The sequence below is a fragment of the Canis lupus genome, chromosome X (assembly GCF_003254725.2).
Source record: "Canis lupus dingo isolate Sandy chromosome X, ASM325472v2, whole genome shotgun sequence".
Lineage (NCBI taxonomy): Eukaryota > Metazoa > Chordata > Mammalia > Carnivora > Canidae > Canis > Canis lupus.
In genome coordinates, this window is record NC_064281.1 from 30,920,360 (window position 1) to 30,941,271 (window position 20,912).

The following is a 20,912-nucleotide window of genomic DNA, read 5'->3' on the forward strand; positions in this document are numbered from 1 at the left end:
AGTGCTTCTTATGGATTAGTAGCTAGTTGTGGGGATTTCTGTTCTCATCAATTTTTCAACAGTTCCTTTAGTTTTATGATGTCCCTTGGTCAAATTTATGTATGTTACTTTAAAGACATTCATATTCTCTATCTTCTAGACTAAAATTTCAACAATCATGTTATGATCTCCTCTTAAAATATTTTATTTGCATTCTGCCATAATATTCTTTTTATTTCTGATTTTATATTACAGGGCACAAATATACACCAAAAAACAGATGTTGCTTTAAATAATCTCACCTACTTAAGAAAATCAAAGAACATAGATATTACCACTTTTATCTCATGTGTTCCTAATGAAGGGAGGTTACTGCCTTATCAAAAGACTACAATTACATTTTGTTTCAGCCCAAAGTAAGCAAAAATTCAATTATTGTGTTTTTTATTCATTGAAAGCATATCAATCATACATTCATCAAATTGACTTTAATAGTAAAACTTGTCAGAAGGTACCAATCAGCTTTTTCTTATTATGGCTCTTAAAGTTTCCAACATGGTTAACATTATTTCGAATACTGAAAAATTTTGTTCTAAATATTTCATGTCAGATTACAGATCTCTTTAGACCTGGTAGAAGTGGAAGTTCTGTGTTGTTTTGGATTGTGGTCTCAGATGACTCTGTGCAGCAAGACCCCGTTGTCCCTGCAGAAATAGGTGATGGCCAGTGGCATGCAGTATGTTTAGGTGCCTCCAGAGAGGATGCAGTGCTCTTGCCACAGCAAAATACTTGCTAAGTAGCATGAATATGAAGCCTATAGCAGCTGCTGGGATCAACCACCTCTGCTTGCTGAAATTGACACAGACTTTTAGGACCTTTGCCAATGTATATTTTTCCTAATTCTGTGTACTTGGTTTGGTTATTTAGTTTGAAAATATATTTGGAAATGCTGTTTTAAATATATAGTAGCAATTTCAGCTCTACTGGAGAGGTGGCCATGTGGGGGCGGCAACAATTGATCCAATTGGATGTTTACCTTTGCGAGGAGGCAGTGTTCAAGGTACTTCTCTCTGGGGCAACTGGGTGTCACTTGATGATGATACCAATTGTTGGAGACCGAATTGTATTTTAATTTAAGGAGGGTAATAAATCAAGTAATTGTTCTATTTGTACATTTTGTAATTGCCTCATGAATCATATTTTCCTGCAGGAAATTTCCTTGGCCAATGTATAAGATTCTGTTTAACACAGAATCTTTGAATTCTAAATATTCTTTTTCATGGCAGCATGTTACCTTTATTTGAGAGTCTAGCATAAACTCATAGGTCTGATTATGACTGGAAGTCTTAGTTAAATATGTTTTTAACATGCGACTTGCATTCCTATGTAGTATTTCACATCTATCTGTGTGTGTGTGTGTGTGTGTGTGTGTGTGTGTGTGTGTGATGAGAGGTAACTCATCTCTGGCTTTGGTCTTTCTTCCCCTCTTTCCTCTCCTTTTCTCCTCTGGTAAGATTTGACTGTTATCAAATCTTGTTCTCCAAATTGCTTGTTCTGCTAAGAATATGGAGTATGTGGCTAGCAATATGTGCTTAGTCCACAGGAGGAGACAGATATGGAATGGAGGTTTGCAGTTTCATCCAGAGGTAACAAAGACTATTGTAGGAATTGAACAGAGCCCTTAGCTAGCCATGAACTCGGCCTGGAAAGAAAAACCTTTGCATAGAAAGTGACATTGAAGCTGGACCTTGACAATTTAGTATATTTAAATTACTTTTGGCTTGCAGATGTTGTCATGAGCTCGTTTTTGGAATCTTTACGTTTTGTGGCCTTCTTTTGGCAAGTCTCTACATCTGGGCAGTAATTTTAGAGAATGGATCACAATTTTATTTTTATTCCTGAACTTTCATCTGTTTGCATAGATTTAAGGATTGAGTTGATCCTTATTGAGATGTAGTAGAGTGTATCATCTTTGCTTTAAAAATAATTGATTGTAATTTTTTATAGGCTAATGATTGATGGTAAAAAGAATAATGATCCTTCGCACAGGCAGGACTATGCTGTCTTTTTGAGATTTGACTCTGTGGGAAGTAAAGATGGATTTTTGAGGGACGATAACAGTAAAACCATCAAAAGTAAGTATGAAATGAGTATACGCATCAAATATATAGCAGTTTAAATTATTCAGAAGTGTGGATATCATATTTTAGAGGCAATTTAATAAAAATGTATACTTATTGAATAGAACAAAAATGCAGACATGCGAGAGACCTTAAAAAGTCTTTTGTGGCATGTTAAGAAAGAAGTCAACCACAGAATCATTTACATAATAATTTTTCAAGTTAGAATTTAGACGACTTCATTATTTTTAAATGACATTAGATAAACATGATGATCTAGAGTTAAGGAATGAAAAAAGAAAATGCATGAACCAACCTGGCTTCTTTTTCCATTTAAGCCTATGTTTTCTCTTAGAGATTAATATAGAACAAACAACCCATTCCCATCTCTACCAGAACTTCAGCTCTTAGAATCTACATATGGTAACAGTCAAAGGATAAGACCTAGAACCAGAGCTCTAGGAATAGGGTACAATATCTTATTATAGGGTATTGATAAGTACATTTACCTTGCAGGCCACATGTCAAGATGCACTGCCCTTTTTAATATTCTCAGGTAGTATTAGATGGGCTATAGTGAGAAAAAATGTAATCAGACTTGGAATTCAGCTTAGCCAGACAGATCAAAGAGAAAATAAAGATAGAGACAGGTGAGGGATTGGATCTAGAAAGATGAGCCATGGCAAGTCAGGAGTTGAGAAGAATTGTGTGTCAGGATGAGTAATACCATTGAGCAGGGTTGAACTGTTTTCCGAGGACAGAAATTGAGTGCTTTGCTATGATTTGTGTCATGGTTTGTGATTTGAGCTCTGCCTGTCTATCATAGAAGATTTGTTTGAGTCTTGCAAGTTAACCTAGTTTGGAACGGTGAGTGATGGAGATGGTAAGTTTGCCTTAAAGGTAATTTAGAGTCTAGAGATGGCTAGTAAGAGCTTCAGTGAAGAAAAATTCACAGTCGTCTTTTAGATTCTAGTTACAGTGCTCTCCGTGCAAAGCTGTTCATTCACTTAATTAAACCCTATGGTTTATAGTTATTGCCTTCTCTCCTGTGTCTCCAAAACTTCATGCTTATGTTATTGCCCAGCTTATATTCCTCTGTTCATTATTTTAATCACTCTTTTCCATGTACAGTTAAGTTTCTTGGCCCATATCCCATAGTGACTGAGTGGCAAATTTCTAATCTGATTAAATTCCAATCTTAGCCTACCCTGGGTCTGCACCTGGGAAGCTAATTGTGTTGGGAAAAACCCCCAAACCATGCTGTGATGGTTCACTTTTTAATCTATAATCACTAACCCCAAGTGGATCCTTTAAGATGGTTAACATTCCTGCTGCATTCCTCCTTTCATTTGCTTGCTCACGATAGATCAGATAGATCAGTATCACACACCTTCTCTTCTCATCTCAAACATCCAAGACTTCTTCCTTTGTCTTTACTCTGAACTTCTAAATACATTAAGTGACTTAGCAGACATTTCCACTTGGATATCTGTTAGGCATCTCAAACTTAACATGTCCAAAAAACCCTCTTGGTTTCTCCATAACCTGTCTTTTCTACAGTCTTTCCTGTCTCAAGAAATGGCAATTCTATCACTTCAGTTGCTCAGGCTCAAGACCTTAGCATCCTCGTTCATCCTGTGTTCAATTTTCTATTTTATTTTATTTTATTTTATTTTATTTTATTTTATTTTATTTTATTTTATTTATTTTATTTTATTTTATTTTATTTTATTTTATTTTATTTATTTTTTATTTATTTATGATAGAGAGAGAAGGAGAGAGGCAGAGACATAGGCAGAGGGAGAAGCAGGCTCCATGCACCGGGAGCCCGACGTGGGATTCGATCCCGGGTCTCCAGGATCGCGCCCTGGGCCAAAGGCAGGCGCTAAACCGCTGCACCACCCAGGGACCCCCTCAATTTTCTATTTTATATCCAGTCCATCAGCAAATTTTGTTAACTCTCCCCTTAAAACTGTATGTTAAATATGACCATGTCTCACCCTTCTTCTGCTACTCTTACCCAGCCATATTTGGTTCTTTAACGGTTTTGGAATGTGCCAAGGAAATTCCTATCTCAGAGTCTTTGTATTTGCTCTTCTGTCTGTCTGGAATGTACTTTTCCTGGATTTTCTTCCTGAGTTCCTTTATATTTTTTTGCTTAAATGTCTCCCTATTAAGAGATGCCTTTTTGGACTTTCTCATATAAAGGAGCAGCCCTCAGACATTGTGTTCTGTCTTACCCTTGTAGGAGAAGGAAAATAATTTTCCCGGTACCTCTCTAGGTTCTTGACTGAGGCCTCCCTTAATAAAAGACAGATTAAGAGGGGGGAAAAAAACAAACAAATAGAAGTTTAATGACAAGTATGCCTCCTCTATAGGTGGGAAAGACCTGAGTAATTCTCCAAAATGACCCAAGCCATTACTTTAAATACTATCTCCAGCTAAAGACAAAAGTTGTTGTAGTGGGTCAGGCAGTTATGGGAGGTTTTCAGGCAAATCACAGTAAAGGAGGGTATAGTTGTTATGCAGATTTAAGTGTCTGCATTCTTTGATAAGAGTTTCTTCTTTGTAGTTTTCAGAGCTTTTCTTGTGTCTGCTGTTACATAACAATAATCAGCTTAAAATAATCCTTATGCCAAAGAGGCATATTTTTGGGTGACAAATGGTGCACCCCTTCACCCTACATTACTTTTCCCCATAGCACTTATCCTCTCTGAAATGCTACATATTTCCTTATTTTATTGCCAGTGTCACCTCACTAGATTATAAAGTCCACCAGAGCAGGAACAGTGTCTGTTTCATTCACTGCTGTATCCCCACAGCCTAGAAGAGTCTTTGGCATAGAGAACGCACTTAATAATTTTGTTGAATGAAAGATTGAATGAACTACCCATGTCTCCTCAGGTCTTTCAGATGACACCTTTTGGACCAAGCAAATATATTCTGGATTCCCAACACTTTTTATGTTAAAAAGCTATTATTGCTTTTCCAGGTGATCGATTTCAGAAAGTGGAATTAGCACTGACAGGCTCAGGATTTCCTGTCTTATTACACTTTGATCCAGGAAAGGTCCTTAATTTTGCACCTTGTTTCATGGGTGAACATTCAGAGACTCTGTGTATCATGCAAAATCGATCCAACTCACTTCCTGTGATGTACCGCTTTCAAAAGACTGCACATTTTAAAATTGATCCTGAGAAGGGCAGGATTGATGAAGGATGTGTCCAGGTAAGCTAATTATTCGAGGCTTTCACATGCTTCAGATATTTTAAGATTTGCTAAAATGACATGCAAGAATTAAAAATTTCATTTTGTTCCAGTATTATAAATTGTATCTCTTTGTGGCCTAGTTATGAATACTTTTGTGTTGGCACTTATACCGTATCCATAATTATTTGTTAAGTCCCTTTCATGTGGCAGGAAAAGCATTTGACACCGTAGGGAATGCTTAGAAGTAGAAAACATAGTTATTGCTTCTCAGGATTTTTTTTTTTTTTTTCTGAGAGAGTATTTATTTATCAATGTCTCAGGAGGCAAGCCCCTAAACTTAAATATTCATCATGGAGCCTTAGTCCCCCCTTCCTTTGGTGGGTACAGAAACAAGTCCTGAAGCCTTTGTCTAGGACAGTGGAACCCAGTGACCAGAAGGATGATGCCCCTGAGCTAGTAGCTGCCAATAGCTGCAAAAAGTGAAAAGGAGGTAGGAACCAGGCACTTGTCCCAATCTCAGAGATGCTGAAAGGGGGTGCAAGATACTTTGGGCCTCACCTCTAGACTGAAGGTTGCCCCAGCTGGTATGCACACATGTGGGACAAATGGAAGTCTAGTACCTCAAGGGCAGGGGCTATAGCCTCATGCTATAGTTATAACCCACCACAGGAGGGAGGGGGTTGGCAGTTTTGCCTCTGAGGGCTCCCAGCCTTGCCAAGCTGAGGTGGTTTGGGGGAAACTAGCCACTATATATAGTCCTACGACTTGCTGAGGGGTGAGTTTCTCAACCTTTTGCATGAGTGCATGCTCCTTGTCCCCCCCAGCTAGCTCTTCAGCAGCTGATGTGAAAGGCATCCTGCCGCCACTGGTCATGGGCATTCTGTGTCACCAGCACAGTGAGGGGTAGTGGGTGTGGGGTAGGCTCACATCAGGAGGCTTGTCATCATTAGGCCAGCATCAGGTGAGTTATGAGCTATCTGAGCGTAGGGAGTCAACAGATCCTGGCACAGGCTTGGGTCTTGGCACAGGTGCTTGTAATCTTGGAGTGACTCGTACTATCTCACAGCTGGTATAGCAGAGAAATAGCCTGCCACCGCAACCCCACCATCCCCTTGCACAATCAGTATGGGGGTTCCACATGGGCGGTGCTGGGGGCATAGCAGGGCCACCCAGGGACACAGGTGGCACAGCTCAGCTCCTTATGGCTGTGGCTGCACCTGTGGTAGACTCACTTCCGTGCCCTCCTAGAGCCCCACTGATGATCCTTAACTGGCCTAGGTGTGGAGCAACTGCTGGTGTGGAGCAGACAAGCTTAACTCTGAGGAACACCTGTGAGTACCAGGCCAGCTTCTTTCTCGCTACTCAGAGAACTCTTGCCTTTGTCCTCTAAACCAGGAGGTTTAGACTATCAAATCTGGCCTGCCACCTGTCTTTTTAAGTAAACTGTTGTTGGAACATAGCTGCTCTTATTGTCTGTTGCCTATGGCTGCTTTCACACTACAAAGGCAAAGTTGAATAGGTGTGAGAGAGTTGTGTTGACTTTAAAAATATGATAGTTATTTTGCCAGCAAACTGGATTTACTTGGGAATAGCAAAGAACTGTAATTTGGGCAAACAAGCTATGACAAAAACCACAGGCTAGTCCAACAACCAAAGAGAGGAACGTTGTTTTATGGAGGAGGAGGAAGTTGGCAGTGGTTATTTTGAAGGAAAGTCCATGGAAGAAAAGCAGTTCAGGGTGACAACAGTTTTCTGTTGGCTGAGTTGCTGGGGTAGTTGATTTCTTATAGGAGAAGCAATGTACATCTTTTTCGGTTGGGACCAGTAGCTCATGATTCTTTCCAATCCATGATTCTTCCTGTAATTGAAGTCTAGTGGCAGGGCATGAGAGCTCCTCCTTCTGGCCTCCTGATTCCATTTTAGTGAAGTTTACCTTTATTAATTTTTACAGTTCTATGGCCCATAAAGCCTACAATATTTACTGTCTGGCCATTTACAGAAAAAGTTTGGAGCCTTGCTCTAAACAGTAGCAAGCATGAATGCTTCCAGTTTCACCTCGGATTCTTGTGTTACCATCTTTTCTCCACCGCTTTGTGATACGGCTCATAAAATTATTGATGGAAGCTTTCTCCCAGTTGCAATCAGGAACTATTGTATACATGTTTAAATGCATGCAGATTATATTTATAACTCTTCCTACTTCATTAGAATGACTCACTTCCGTCCCCCCCAAAGTTGGATAGATTTAATCCGTCTTTATAGAATAATAACTGATGTTAACCACTATGTAAAACGTTTGCTTTTTAACTGCTTCTTAGCCTTTCTTTAGGTCAGTTTGCTTAAATCTACCAACTCTATTTTCTCCAGGACACGCACATCTTTCAAAACGTGTCTGATAGCCAAGTTCCTAATACAGTTTTTAACTCTCTGCGTTTCTGGGTTTCTCAAGCACTAATAACTTTCAAATTAATAAAAAGTTAATCTAGGAAACGGAATTGCTGGATGACTGTGGTGTGCACAGGTTGGTCACGGTCAGATAGTCTTTGATTATTTAGAAGTGACCTAAATTATTCTTTTTAATACTAGCTTATTGAAATATAATTGACATACCATGAAATTCATACATTTAAAGTGTATAATTCAGATGTGCCTGGGTGGCTCATTTGGTTAAGCAAATGCCTTTGGCTCAGGTCATAATCTTGGGGTCCTGGGATGGAGTCCCTCAACAGGCTCCCTGCTTATATTTATAACTCTTCCTGCTTCATTAGAATGACTTCCATCCCTCCAAAGTTGGATAGATTTAATCTGTCTTTATAGAATAACAAATTTGCAGATTTCCAAGAATTTGTCCATATCATCTAGGTTATCTAATTTGTTGGCATACACTTGTTCATCATATTACCTCATACTGTTTTTGTGTCTGTGTGTGTCAAGTTTTGGTTTTCTATTTATTGAAATCAACTACTTTGTTCAAATGAACTTATTTTATTTAAATACGTTTTATAAATTGTTTTTTAATTCCAGTATAATTAACATTCATTGTTATATTAGTTTCAGGTGTACAATATAGTGATTCAGCACTTCCATACATCCATTACTCGGTGCTTATCATGATAAGTGCACTCCTTACTCCCATTCCTCCCACTACCTCCCCTCTGGTAACCATCAGTTTGTTCTCTCAGTTAAATGTTTCTTTGGGGGTGCTTGGCTAGCTCAGTAGTTGAGGCATTTGCCTTTGGCTTGGGTCGTGATCTCAGGGTCCTGGGTCAAGTCCCATGTGCTTGTGCTCTGTCTACTTGTGCTCTCTCTGTCAAACAAATCTTAGAAAAAATGTGTTTCTTCATTTGTGTCTCTCTTTTTTTCCTTTGTTCATTTGTTTCTTAAATTCCACATATGAGTGAAATCATATGGTATTTGTCTTTCTCTGACTGACTTTGCTAAGCATTATATTTTCTAGCTCTATCCATGTTGCTGCAAATGGTGAGATTTCATTCTTTATATGCCCGAATAATATTCTAATATATGTATATGTATACATATGCATATACATATATTAGAATATATATTTAAAAATATATATTTGTGCCACATCTTTATCCATTCACATATTGATGGACACTTATGCTACTTCCATAATTTGGCTATTATAAATAATACTGCAATAAACATAGGCATGTATATATACTTTTGAGTTAGTGTTTTTGTATTCTTTGGGTAAATACCTAGTAGTGCAATTGCTGGATCACTGGGTAGTTCTCTTTCTAACTTTTTGAGGAACCTCTATACTGTTTTCCATAGTGGCTGCACCAGTTTGCGTTCCCACCAACAGTGCAAGAGGGTTCCTTTTCCTTTACATCCTCACCAATACTTGTTGTTTCTTGTGTTGTTGATTTTAGACATTCTGACAGATGTGAGGTGATGTCTCATTGTGGTTTTGGTTTATATTTCCCTGATGATGAGTGATTTTGCATATCTTTTCATATATCTGTTGGCCATCTGTATGTTTTCTTTGGAGAAAGAATGTCTTCTCGTTTTTAATTGGATTGGTTTTTTTTTTTTTGAGTGTTGAATTGTATAAGTTTTTTATATATTTTAGATACTAACCCTTTATCAGGTATGTCATTTGTACATAGCTTCACTCATTTAGTAGGTTGCCTTTTAGTTTTGTTAATTGTTTCCTTCACTGTGCAGAAGCTTTTTACTTTGATGTTCCCTCACTTTTTATTGATGTAAAGTTGATAGTGGTATTCTCTCTTTCATTTTCAATTGTAGCAAATTGAGTTTTTGTCTTTTATTGTTTTTGCTTGGTGAGTCTAGCTAATGATTTTTCATTGTTGGTCATTTCAAAGTTATAGTTTCAGATTTGTTGATTGTCTCTATTGCTTTTAGTTCTTTATTTCATGTATTACTGCTTTTTTCTTTACCATTCCTTTTCTTCTCTTCACTTTGGCTTACTTTGTTGTTCATTTTTCTATTTCCTAAAGTGGAAATTTAGGTTATTGATTAAAGGCTTTTTAAAAGCCTTTTTAAAGATCTTATCCATTTATTTGAAAGAGAGAGAGAGTGAGAGAGAAGACAGAGATAGTGAGAGAGAGCACAAGCAGGGAGGAGAGGGAGAAGCAGGCTCCCCACTGAGCAGGCAGCCCAATGCGGGGCTTGGTCCAGGACCCTGGAATCACAAACCAAGCAGAAGGCAGATGCCCAATGGACTGAGCAATCTAGGTACCCTGATTGAAGGCTATTTATTTATTTATTTATTTATTTAGATTTCATTTATTTATTCATGAGAGACACACACAGAAAGAGAGAAAGAGAGAGAGAGAGAGAGGGAGAGACAGGCAGAGGGAGAAGCAGGCTCCATGCCGGGAGCCTGATGTGGGACTTGATTCCGGGTCTCCAGGATCTCGCCCTGGGCCAAAGGCAGGCGCTAAACCACTGTGCCACTCAGGGATCCCCTAGGCCTTTTAAATTTACTTCTGATCACTGCTTTTACTGCATTTCATAAGTTTTGGTATGTTGTGTTACAGTTTTCCTTTATCTCAAGGTATTCTCTAATTTCCCCTGAGATTTCTTTGACCCATTGGTTTTGTAGGAGTGTACCATTTAATTTTAACATATTTGTGAGTTTTCCATATATCCTTCTCATTATTTTTTTTTTAACAATTTCTCTACTTTATTGATAGTCTCTATTTTGTGGGATGTTTTCATACCTTTTCTAATTCTTTTTTTAATCAGGAAATATTTGACATGTAACATTAGTTTCAGGTGTACAGTGTAATGATATTTGTATATATTGGAAAATGATCACCATAATAAGTCTATTTAATATCTATCTCTATACATAATTATATTTTTTCAATTGTGATAATAACTCTTAAGATTTATTCTTGTCAAAACTTTCAAACATGTGATACAGTATTATGAACTGTAGTCACTATGCTGTATGTTATATTCTCATGACTTATTTATTTTATAGCTGGAAATTTGTACCTTTTGACTCCCTTCATCTATTTTGCCCATCTACCTCCCCTTGCCCCGACTACCACCAGTCTCTACTGTGTATCTATGAGCTTGGTTTTTTTGTTTGTGTTTTGGTTTTAGATCCCACATTGAAGTGAGTTCATATGGTATTTCTATTTCTGTGTCTGACTTATTTCACTTAGCATAATGCCCTCAAAGTACATCTAGGTTGTCAAAAAATGGCAATGTTTTGTTCTTATTTTATTGCTAAACACTTAGTATTTATTGTGTTTTTTGATAATAGCCGCTCTGACAGGTGTTCCATGATACCACATTGTGGTTTTGATTTGCATCTATGATGACTAGTGATGTTGATGTGATGATAATTAATGAGTGATATTTGATTTGCATCTATGATGACTAGTGATGTTGATGTGATGATAATTAATGAGTGATATTTTTTTCCCATCTCATTGGTTACCTTTTCATTTTGTTAATGGTTTCCTTTGCTGTGCAGAAGCTTTTAAGTTTGATGAAGCCCCACTTTATTTATTGTTTATTTTTATTTTTGTTGCCTTTGCTTTTGGTGTCTTCCTTTAATTCTTTAGACATATTTTCCATTAGTCTTTTGAGGGTATTTATAATAGTCAACTTATCATCTTTGTCTAGTAAGTTCAACATCTGAGTTTCTTCAAGCACAGTTTCTATTTATTGCATTTTTTTCTGTGTATTGGCCACATTTTTCTCTTTCTTTTCATGTCCCATGATTTTTTGTTGAAAACTGGGCATGTTAAATGATATAATTTGGCAATTCTGAAATCCGATAGTTCCCAAGATTTATTGTTATCACTATTTGTTTTTGTTGTTCTTTTTCTTTAGTGACTTTCTACATGAGTCTGTAAAGGTTGTTATCTTTGTTATGTGTAGCCAAACAAGAATCTGCTCAGTTAATTTATGGGTTAGCTAATGATTGGGCAGAGCTTCTCTTAAATTCCTTGAATTAATAAGTCTCAAAGCCGTTGCCAAGAACCTTTGTGTAGGTGTATTGGGTAAAGCATATCTTCATTGTTCTGTCAGGTAGTTTATAGCTCTTTTTGGTCTTTAATTTCACCTTGTACAGAGTCTCAAAGTCAGCCAGAAGTCAGAAATCAGAGCTTTCTCAAATATTTCCTGGGCATATACGTTGTTCTACACATGTGTATGGTGATCTAGGTTCCCAAGAATATGTCAGAGCTTTTCAAATATCATCTGAATGTTTTGGGTTCCTTTCTTTTTCCTTTTTCCTTTTTTTTTTTTTTTTGTTTTGTTTTGTTTTGTTTTGCCTCTTATTGGCCTTAAGTAGTAATGCGACCTCAAGTAGCTGTGATGTTTAACAATTGCTGCTGAATTTTTGATGGGGCAAGGGTAGGGGAAGAGGGCATAAAACTAGGGGGAGAGAGAGTTGTTTACAAAGAATGATCCCTGAACCAGGCCAATTAAATATGAGTAGGCTTTTTAGCTAGCTTCTAGACAGGACAAATAGGGACAATCTCTGGGGATAGGATTTTTGGAGACCTGCAAACCCAATCTTTGCCTTCCCTGAGTTAGGCTAATAGTTTTTACAGCTGCCACAGTTACAAGGCTGTTGTTTTTTAAGGAGATCTCAAAACAGGGACTAGGAGGATGGGATTACAGTGTACAAAAGTGCCACAAAACCTGTTATTCTTTCAGGGATTCAGCTGTTTTATTCTTAAATAGTCTTTGGATTTTTATAAGCTTTTGGGTAATTTTTAAATACGTGTAAAGTTGATTTTGACGATTATTCCAGTGGTCTCTTTCTCTTTGTGGAGGAGTAGATATTTGGATATCCTTGATTTGCTGTTCTGGACATGCTTCGATACCATTGTTTTTAATTTTTTTCTTAAATACTTTTCCAATAATATATATCTTAAGGGTTTGTCAATACTGTATATGGTATTTCTAAGCCACTTTTATATTACAGTGATGGACTAGCTCTCCTTAAATATTTTATAAACAGTATTTTATTTGCTTTTTATTTTTTCCAACAATATAATATTATTTTTGTAATTCATTTGGACTGCTATAACAAAATACCATAGATTGCATGGTTCATAAACAACAGAAATTTATTCCTTATAGTACTGTAGGCTAGAAGTCCTAGATTAAGGTGCCAGCATGGTCAGGGAAGGGCCCTCTTCCTGGTTGTAGTCTTCTCTCTCTTTTTTTTTTTTTTAAGATTTTATTTATTTGTTTATTCATGAGACACAGAGAGAGAGAGAGAGAGAGAGAGAGAGGCAGAGACACAGGCAGAGGGAGAAGCAGGCTCCACGCAGGGAGCCCGCCATGGGACTCGATCCTGGGTTGAAGGAGGCGCTAAACCACTGAGCCATGCGGGCTACCCCTGGTTGTAGTCTTCTCATGCTAGACGAGTCTAGGGAGCTCTGTGAGGCCTCTTTTATAAGACCACTAATCCCATGATCTAACCACATCCCAAAGGCCCTTTCTCCTAATTCCATCACATTGGGCATTAGGTTTAAACATGAGTTTTTGGGGTTTGCAAACATTCAGCCTACAGCAATTGGTTACTTTTTCTTTTTTTAGAATGTGACATGTTCATTCATTCCACATCAAGTAGGAGTCTTTAAAGTAAAGCAGTTGATAGAGGTTATTGGCACAGTGGCAGATGAAAATTTGCAGTCTTCATCTCTGAAACCTTTTCATCAAATATATTTATATTTCAAAAGCACCTGTAAACCTTCCACCAAGAAAGTTGTGATGAAGATTAATCCTGGTAAGCTAATGTGGATACCTTTTTTAAAAAAAATTAAGGTTATATAGGATTATTTTAACACACCAATTGCTTAGCTATGTATATCAAATGTGGTCTGATCTTGTGGTTCTTACCTTTTGAATGCATCAAAATCACCTAGAAGGCTAGTTAAAATAAATCTCACTGGTCTATATCCCATAATTGATTGTTAATTAGGTCTTTGTTAGAACCTAAAGATTTGAATTTCTAGCTTGTCCCTGATAGTTGCTGATGCTGCCATTTTGAGGATTATAATTTAAAAGCACTGGTTTAGTGATCTATAAAATTTATTCAATATTTTAATGGTTTTTATACTTTGTTCTTCTACATTTTGTTTGAGTCTATAATATAAACTAGTTTTGACCATTCCATGGGTTTTCTTATTGCTGCTATTTCATTTAATACTTAATTATTTAAAAAAAACCTCAATTATTTTTTATACATGGAGCCACATGAAATTGCTGATATTCTTTGATCGATAAAAAATTGTGTCATATAGGCTAACCCATTCCTTCAAGTTAGTATGTTTTATTTTTTATGCATGCAGTATTTTGCTAAACTGTTTTGTGTAGGTCCATTTATTAGATAAATTACTTATATTTTCTGAATATGTTTGGTTAGGGATTTAGTTTTGGGTTAGAACCAATGGTGTAGTATATTAATACACGGATATTATTTGGAAAGCTGAAATCCTAAAAACTGTATTTAACTTAATATTCAATTCTATAAAAGGTATATCCCCTTTGGTTACTAATCCTGCGGGACAGTTTGTGGTCAGAGACTTGCCAAAATACAAAGACCGCGCACCTGTTGCAATGCTTCAATCAACCATGACACGCCTTCACAATCATCGCTTATGTAAAGAGTCAATGAAGGATGCATTGATAGCCTTTCCCAATGACCGAGCTACAAGTATCAGGTCTGAAGACCAGGATAAAATTTTCAGGTAACATGTTATATTAAAAACCAGAAAATTTGAAAGGCACACTTACCAACATGATATGAGCAGGTCCTGCTGTAACAAATTAATGATGATGATAATAATAATAGTAATAACATTTTATTTTCTCTCTCTTAATTTGTTTTACATTGGAGGTGATGGTTATTTAATTCTACTGTATTTGCTTTGTCTGACCTCTCATCACCTGTACTGTGTACTTGAGAGGAAATGGTTTATCAGATGATTATTAAAATATGCTGTTGAAAAGTATGGAATGATAGAAATATATCAAGTTCTCAGAATAGTCATGTTCATTAGGTATGGCTGATAGTTTTAATTTATTTAAGATAAAAATAAACATTAGCAATTGTGAAAAACCAGTCATTGTCATCATCATCATCATTATGTTTGTCATCCTTGTTCTCCTCAAAGTCACATTTCTTATGACCTTTTCCAAACTGAACTAAAACCTTACCAATTAGGATCAAAAGTGATGTTAGACCTCAATTTAAATCGATGTAAACCTCAAAGAAATTGCTACCTTACAAGTGCTTAGTGAGAAGAAACCTAGACATCCTGATTTTTACACATTTGAGATGGAAATGAGTTTCTTTTCTGCCTGCTTATGCACTGCTTTAGACATTATACTATCTAAACTTGATGATGTCTCTGGATTTTCTCTACTTCTCTCTTTACCTTTGGTGAGTTATTGAGCTCACTTAATTTTACAGACATGTTTTTGCACTATTATTTGATTTTAGGCTGTAATTATTTCATTATCCACAATTGGAAAATTCTGGGTTTTTGAATAGTCAGTCTTATTATTTTATTTTACAAATTTTATTCATACCAGCCTTTCTATCTCTCTTCGTTTGACAAGTACCATGAAACATAGGAGTGCAAAAATCACTCAGACTCCATTTTAAATAGTTTTAGAGTATAAAGAAAGAAAACTCATCTCTCCCTCTGACTCATTGCACTCCCTCCCATACAGAAGTATCTATTGGAAGCAATTTTTAAATGTATCCTTTTCTGTTCTTTCCTTTTTTAAAAAAGATTTTTAAAAATCTATTTGAGAAAGAGAAAGAGTGAGAGAGAGAGAAAGAGATCACAAGCAGGGGGGAGGGGCAGGGAGAGAAGCAGACTCCCCACTGAGCAGGGAGCCCAATGCAGGACTTGATCCCAGGACCCCCGGGGTTCATGACCTGAGCTGAAGGCAGATGCTTATCTGACTGAGCCACCCAGGTGCCCTTTAGTTCTTTCCTATGCTTATATAAATATGCTTGTATAGACATATGTTAATTTGATATTAATATTTTTCTGTCTAAATCAGTCTTAATTATATGATCTAAAAATGCCAGATTTTAAAAAAAATCATTTAAATTCAATTTAGGTAACTTATATTGTATTACTAGTTCCACTAGATTTTTTTTAAATTTTATTTTATTTAAATTCAATTAATTAACATATAGTACATTATTAATTTCAGAGGTAGAGTTCAGTGATTCATCAGTTTCATATACCCAGTGCTCATTATATCTCATGCACTCCTTAATGCCTATCACCCAGTTATCCCATCCCCCCATCCACTTCCCCTCCAGCAACCTTCAGATTGTTTCCTATAGTTATGAGTCTCTTAAAGTTTGTCTCTCTTTCTGATTTCATCTTATTTTATTTTTCCCTCCCTTCTCCTATGACCCTGTTTTGTTTCTTAAATTCCTCCTATGAGTGAAATCATATAATTGTCTTTCTCTGATTGACTTATTTCACTTAGCATAATATCCTCTAGTTCCATCCATATCGTTACAAATGGTACGATTTTATTTCTTATCGTTAAGTAGTATTCCAGTGTGTGTGTGTGTGTGTGTGTGTGTGTGTGTGTATACACATATATGTACCATATCTTCTTTATCCATTCATCTGTTGATGGAAATCTGGGCTCTTTCCATAGTTTGGCTATTTTGAACATTGCTGCTATACACATTGGAGTGCAAGTGCCCTTTTGGATCACTATGTTTGTATCTTTTGAGTAAATACTTAGTAGTGCCATTGCTAGGTCATAGGGTAGCTCTATTGTTAACTTTTTTGGGAACCTCCATACTGTTTTCCAGAGTGGCTATACCAGCTTGCATTCCCACCAGCAGTGTAAGAGGGTTCCCTTTTCTCTACATCCTCATCAACATTTGTTTCCTGACTTATTAATTTTAGCTATTCTGACTGGTATGGGGGGTATCTCATTGCAGTTTTGATTTGTATTTTCCTGATACAGAGTGATGTTGAACATTTTTTCATGTATCTATTAGACATTTGTATGTCTTCCTTGGAGAAATGTCTGTTCATGTTTTCTGCCCATTTCTTGACTGGATTATTTGTTTTTTGGTTGTTGAATTTGATAAGTTTTTTATGATTTTTTTTGAAGAAAACTGAACATTTTCTATTTACCACATGGCCAAAATTATTTTTCTCAATTTACTTTTTTCCATATTAATAGACATAAAATTTAGGTACTTTCTGGTTAGTATTAGTTAGTAATGAAATTTTATGATGTAGTAAATTGTTAACCATAATTGCTTTTTTATTTCCTAATGTATTTCATTAATTATTTTGACAAAAAATAAAACAAGTTAGGAATTTTTGTCTAATTTTTGTTTACTACAGTATGTCCTGTGTTTTCAAGTGTCAGGCATACAATAGGTACTAAATAAATATTTTTTAACAAATAAATAAGGAAAAATGTTTTAGTAGCATAATAAACTTTGTCCTCTGTATTTTGCACATTACAAAAAGCACCTACTCAAAGCTGAAGAGGTGTTTCATGAAGTTTATTCTTTTTCTAAAATTTTTAATTCCAGTTAGTTAATATACAATGTAATATTAGTTTCAGGTGTACAATATAGTGATTCAATACTTCCATAGATCACCTGGTGCTCATCACACCAAGTATACTCTTAATCCCCATCACCTGTTGTACTCTGTCCCCCCACCAACCTCCCCTCTGGTAACCATCAATTTGTTCTCTATAATGAAGAGTCTGTTTCTTGATTTGTCTATCTTTTTTCCCTTTGCTCATTTGTTTCTTAAATTCCACATATGTAAAATGATGTGATATTTGTCTTTCTTTGACTGATTTACTTCCCTTAGCATTATACTCTCTAGCTCTATCTGTGTTGTTGCAAATGGCAAGATTTCATTCTTTTTTATGACTGAGTAATATTCCATACTACATGTATACCACATCTTCTTTATCTGTTCATCAGTTGATGGACTATTGGGCTGCTTCCATATCTTCACTGTAAATAATGCTGCAGTAAACATAGGGGTACATGTATCCCTTTGAATTCGTGTTTTTATGTTCTTTAAGTAAATACCCAGTAGAACAATTGCTAGATCTTAGGGTAGTTCTATTTTTAATTTTTTAAGGAACCTCCATACTGTTCTCCAGAGTGGTTGCACCAGTTTGCATTCCCACTAAGTGCAATAGGATTCCCCTTTCTCCACATCCCCACCAATACCTGTTGTTTCTTGTGTTATTGATTCTAGCCATTCTGACAGATGTGGGTTGATCTTTTATTGTAGTGTTAATTCACATTTCCCTGATAGTGATGATGAATGTTTTTTCATGTATCTGTTGGCCACCTGGATGTCTTCTTTGGAATAATGTCTGTTTATGTCTTCTGCACATTTTTTAATTGAATTATTTATTTTTTGGGTGTTGAGTTGTATAAGTTCTTTATATATTTTGGATATTAACCCTTGTTGGGGTTTCAGATATCTTCTACCATTCCGTAGGTTGCCTTTTAGTTTTGTTGATTGTTTCTTTTGCTGAACAGAAGCTTTTTATTTTGAAGTAGTCCCAATAGTTTTTTTCCCCCCTTTTGTTTCCCTTGCCTCTGGACACATATCTAGAAAAAAGTTGCTATGGCCAATGTCAATGAGCTTACTTGCCTGTATTCTCTTCTAGGATTTTTTAAAAATATTTTATTTATTTATTCATGAGAGACACAGAGAAAGAGAAAGAGAGGCAGAGACACAGAGGAAGAAACAGGCTCCATTCAGGGAGCCCGATGCGGGACTTGATTCTGGGACTCCAGGATCATGCCCTGGGCCAAAAGCAGGTGCTAAACCACGGAGCCACCCAGGGATCCCCTCTTGTAGGATTTTTATGGGGGTTTCAAGTTTCACATTTAGGTCTTTATTCCATTTTTAATTTATTTTTGTGTATGATGTAAGAAAATGGTCCACTTTTCATTCGTTTGCATATCGCTGTCTACTTTTTCCAGCACCATTTTTTTTAAAAAGACATTCTTTTTCCTATTGTATATTTTTTTCTACTTTGTTGAAGATTAATATACCATGTAATTGTGGGTTTATTTCTGGGTTTTCACTTCTGCTCTGTTGATCTATATGTCTGTCTTTGTTCCAATACCATACTCTTGATCACCACAGCTTTGTAATATAGCTTCAAGTCAAGAATTGTGATACTTCCAGCTTTGCTTTTCTTTTTCAAGATTGCTTTGGCTATTCAGGGTCTTTTTTTGGTTCCATACAAAGTTTAGAATTATTTGTTCTAGTTCTGTGAAAAATGCTCTTGGTATTTTGCTAGGGATTGCATTAAATGTGTTGATTGCTTTGGGTAGTATAAGCATTTTAACAATATTTGTTCTCCCAATCCTTGAGCATAGAATGTCTTTACATTTCTTAGTGTCATCTTCAATTTCTTTCATCAGTGTTTTATAGTTTTCAGACTACAAGTCTTTCACCTCTTTGATTAGACTTATTCCTAGGTATCTTATTATTTTGGGTATAATTGCAAATGGAATTGTTTTCTTAATTTCTCTTTCTGCTGCTTCATTATTGGTTTATAAAAATGCAACAGATTTCCATACATTGATTTTGTGTCCTGTGATTTTGCTCAATATATGTATCAATTCTAGCAATTTTTTGGTGAAGTCTTTCAGGTTTTCTATATTTAATATCGTGTCACCTACAAGTAGTGAAAGTTTTACTTCTTCCTTACCGATTTGAATGTTTTTTTATTTCTTCTTATTGTCTGTCTGCTGTGTGTATTTCTGTTTTTAATTTGTTAAGGAACTTCCATACCATTTTCCACAGTGGTTGTACTAATCTACATTCACACCAACACTGAAGGACTGTTCCCTTTTTTCCACATCCTCATTAACACTTGTTATTTCTTGTCTTTTTAATACTAGTATCCCGAAATATCTAAGATGACACCTCATTGTGGTTTTGATTTTTATTTCCCTCATGATTAGTGATGTTGAACACATTTTTCATGAGTCTGTTGGCCATCTCTATGTCTTTTTCTGGAAAAATGTCTATTCCAGTCATCTGCCCATTTTTAAATTGGATTATTATTATTTTTTTGTGTGTTGAGTTGTTTAAGTTCTTTATATATTTTGGATATTAACCTTTCATTGGAAATACCATTTGCAAATATCTTCTCCCATTCAATAGGTTGCCTTTTCATTTTGTTGATGGTTTCCTTCACTGTGCAAAAGCTTTTTAGTTTGGTGCAATCAAATAGTTTATTTTTACTTTTCTTTCCCTTACCTGAGGAGATATATCTTGAAAAATATTGCTAAGACTGATGTCAAAGAGATTATTGCCTATGTTTTCGTTTAGGAGTTTTATGGTTTCAAGTGTCACGTTTAAATTTTAAATCCATTTTGAGTTTTTTTTTTGTGTATGGTCTAAGAAAGTGGTCCAATTTCATTCTTTTGCATGTAGCTGTCCTGTTTTCCCAGTACCATTTATTGAAGAGACTATCTTTTCCTCATCGAATGTTCTTGCCTCCTTTGAGGAAGATTAATTGACTGTATGAGCATGGATTTATTTCTCGGCCCTCTATTTTTTTTTGCCAGTACCATATTGTCTTGATTATTGTAGCTTTGTAGTATATCTTGAAATCTGAAATTATGATACCTCCAGGTTTGTTCTTCTCAAGATTTGCTTTGGTTCTTGGGGGTCTTTTCAACAACTCTCTTTGAATAGCAAATCATTTATTTCTTTTATTGCCTAACTCTCTCTCTTTTTAAAAAGATTTTATTATTTATTCATGAGAGACACACAGAGAGAGGTAGAGACGTAGGCAGAGGGAGAAACAGGTTCCCTTCAGGGAGCCTGATGTGGGACTCCATCCCAGGATCCCAGGATCATGCCCTGAGCCAAAGGCAGACCACTGAGTCACCCAGGTGCCTCATTGCCTAACTCTCTTAAAGACTGTCGTTCAGTTAAAATTATGTTACTGTTATCATTGAGGGCTTGTTAAGAACAGGGGGAAATATATTTCATTTGACTGTGTGACTAATAGGTTTATACTTGAGTTAATTATTGAGGGTGAGAATCTTAATGATTGATAACATTTGATGAGAAT

The 20,912-nt window shown here is 36.1% G+C and overlaps 1 protein-coding gene across 5 annotated transcripts in view; it reads left to right on the forward strand.

Annotated features, from left to right (window-relative positions):
* The window catches only part of CFAP47 (cilia and flagella associated protein 47), a 509,395-nt gene that overhangs the window by 21,158 nt on the left and 467,325 nt on the right, over positions 1-20,912 (forward strand). For all 5 annotated transcript variants that reach the window (XR_003133488.3, XR_003133486.3, XM_025439582.3 and 2 more), the window contains exons 6-10: positions 235-395; positions 1,987-2,114; positions 5,092-5,327; positions 13,371-13,560; positions 14,311-14,524. Coding sequence is in view for 3 of the 5 variants with exons in the window: in XM_025439582.3 (XP_025295367.3) it covers positions 235-395; positions 1,987-2,114; positions 5,092-5,327; positions 13,371-13,560; positions 14,311-14,524 (929 nt within the window). In the remaining 2 variants the exon portion in view is untranslated. The remainder of the gene's footprint in view (positions 1-234; positions 396-1,986; positions 2,115-5,091; positions 5,328-13,370; positions 13,561-14,310; positions 14,525-20,912) is intronic.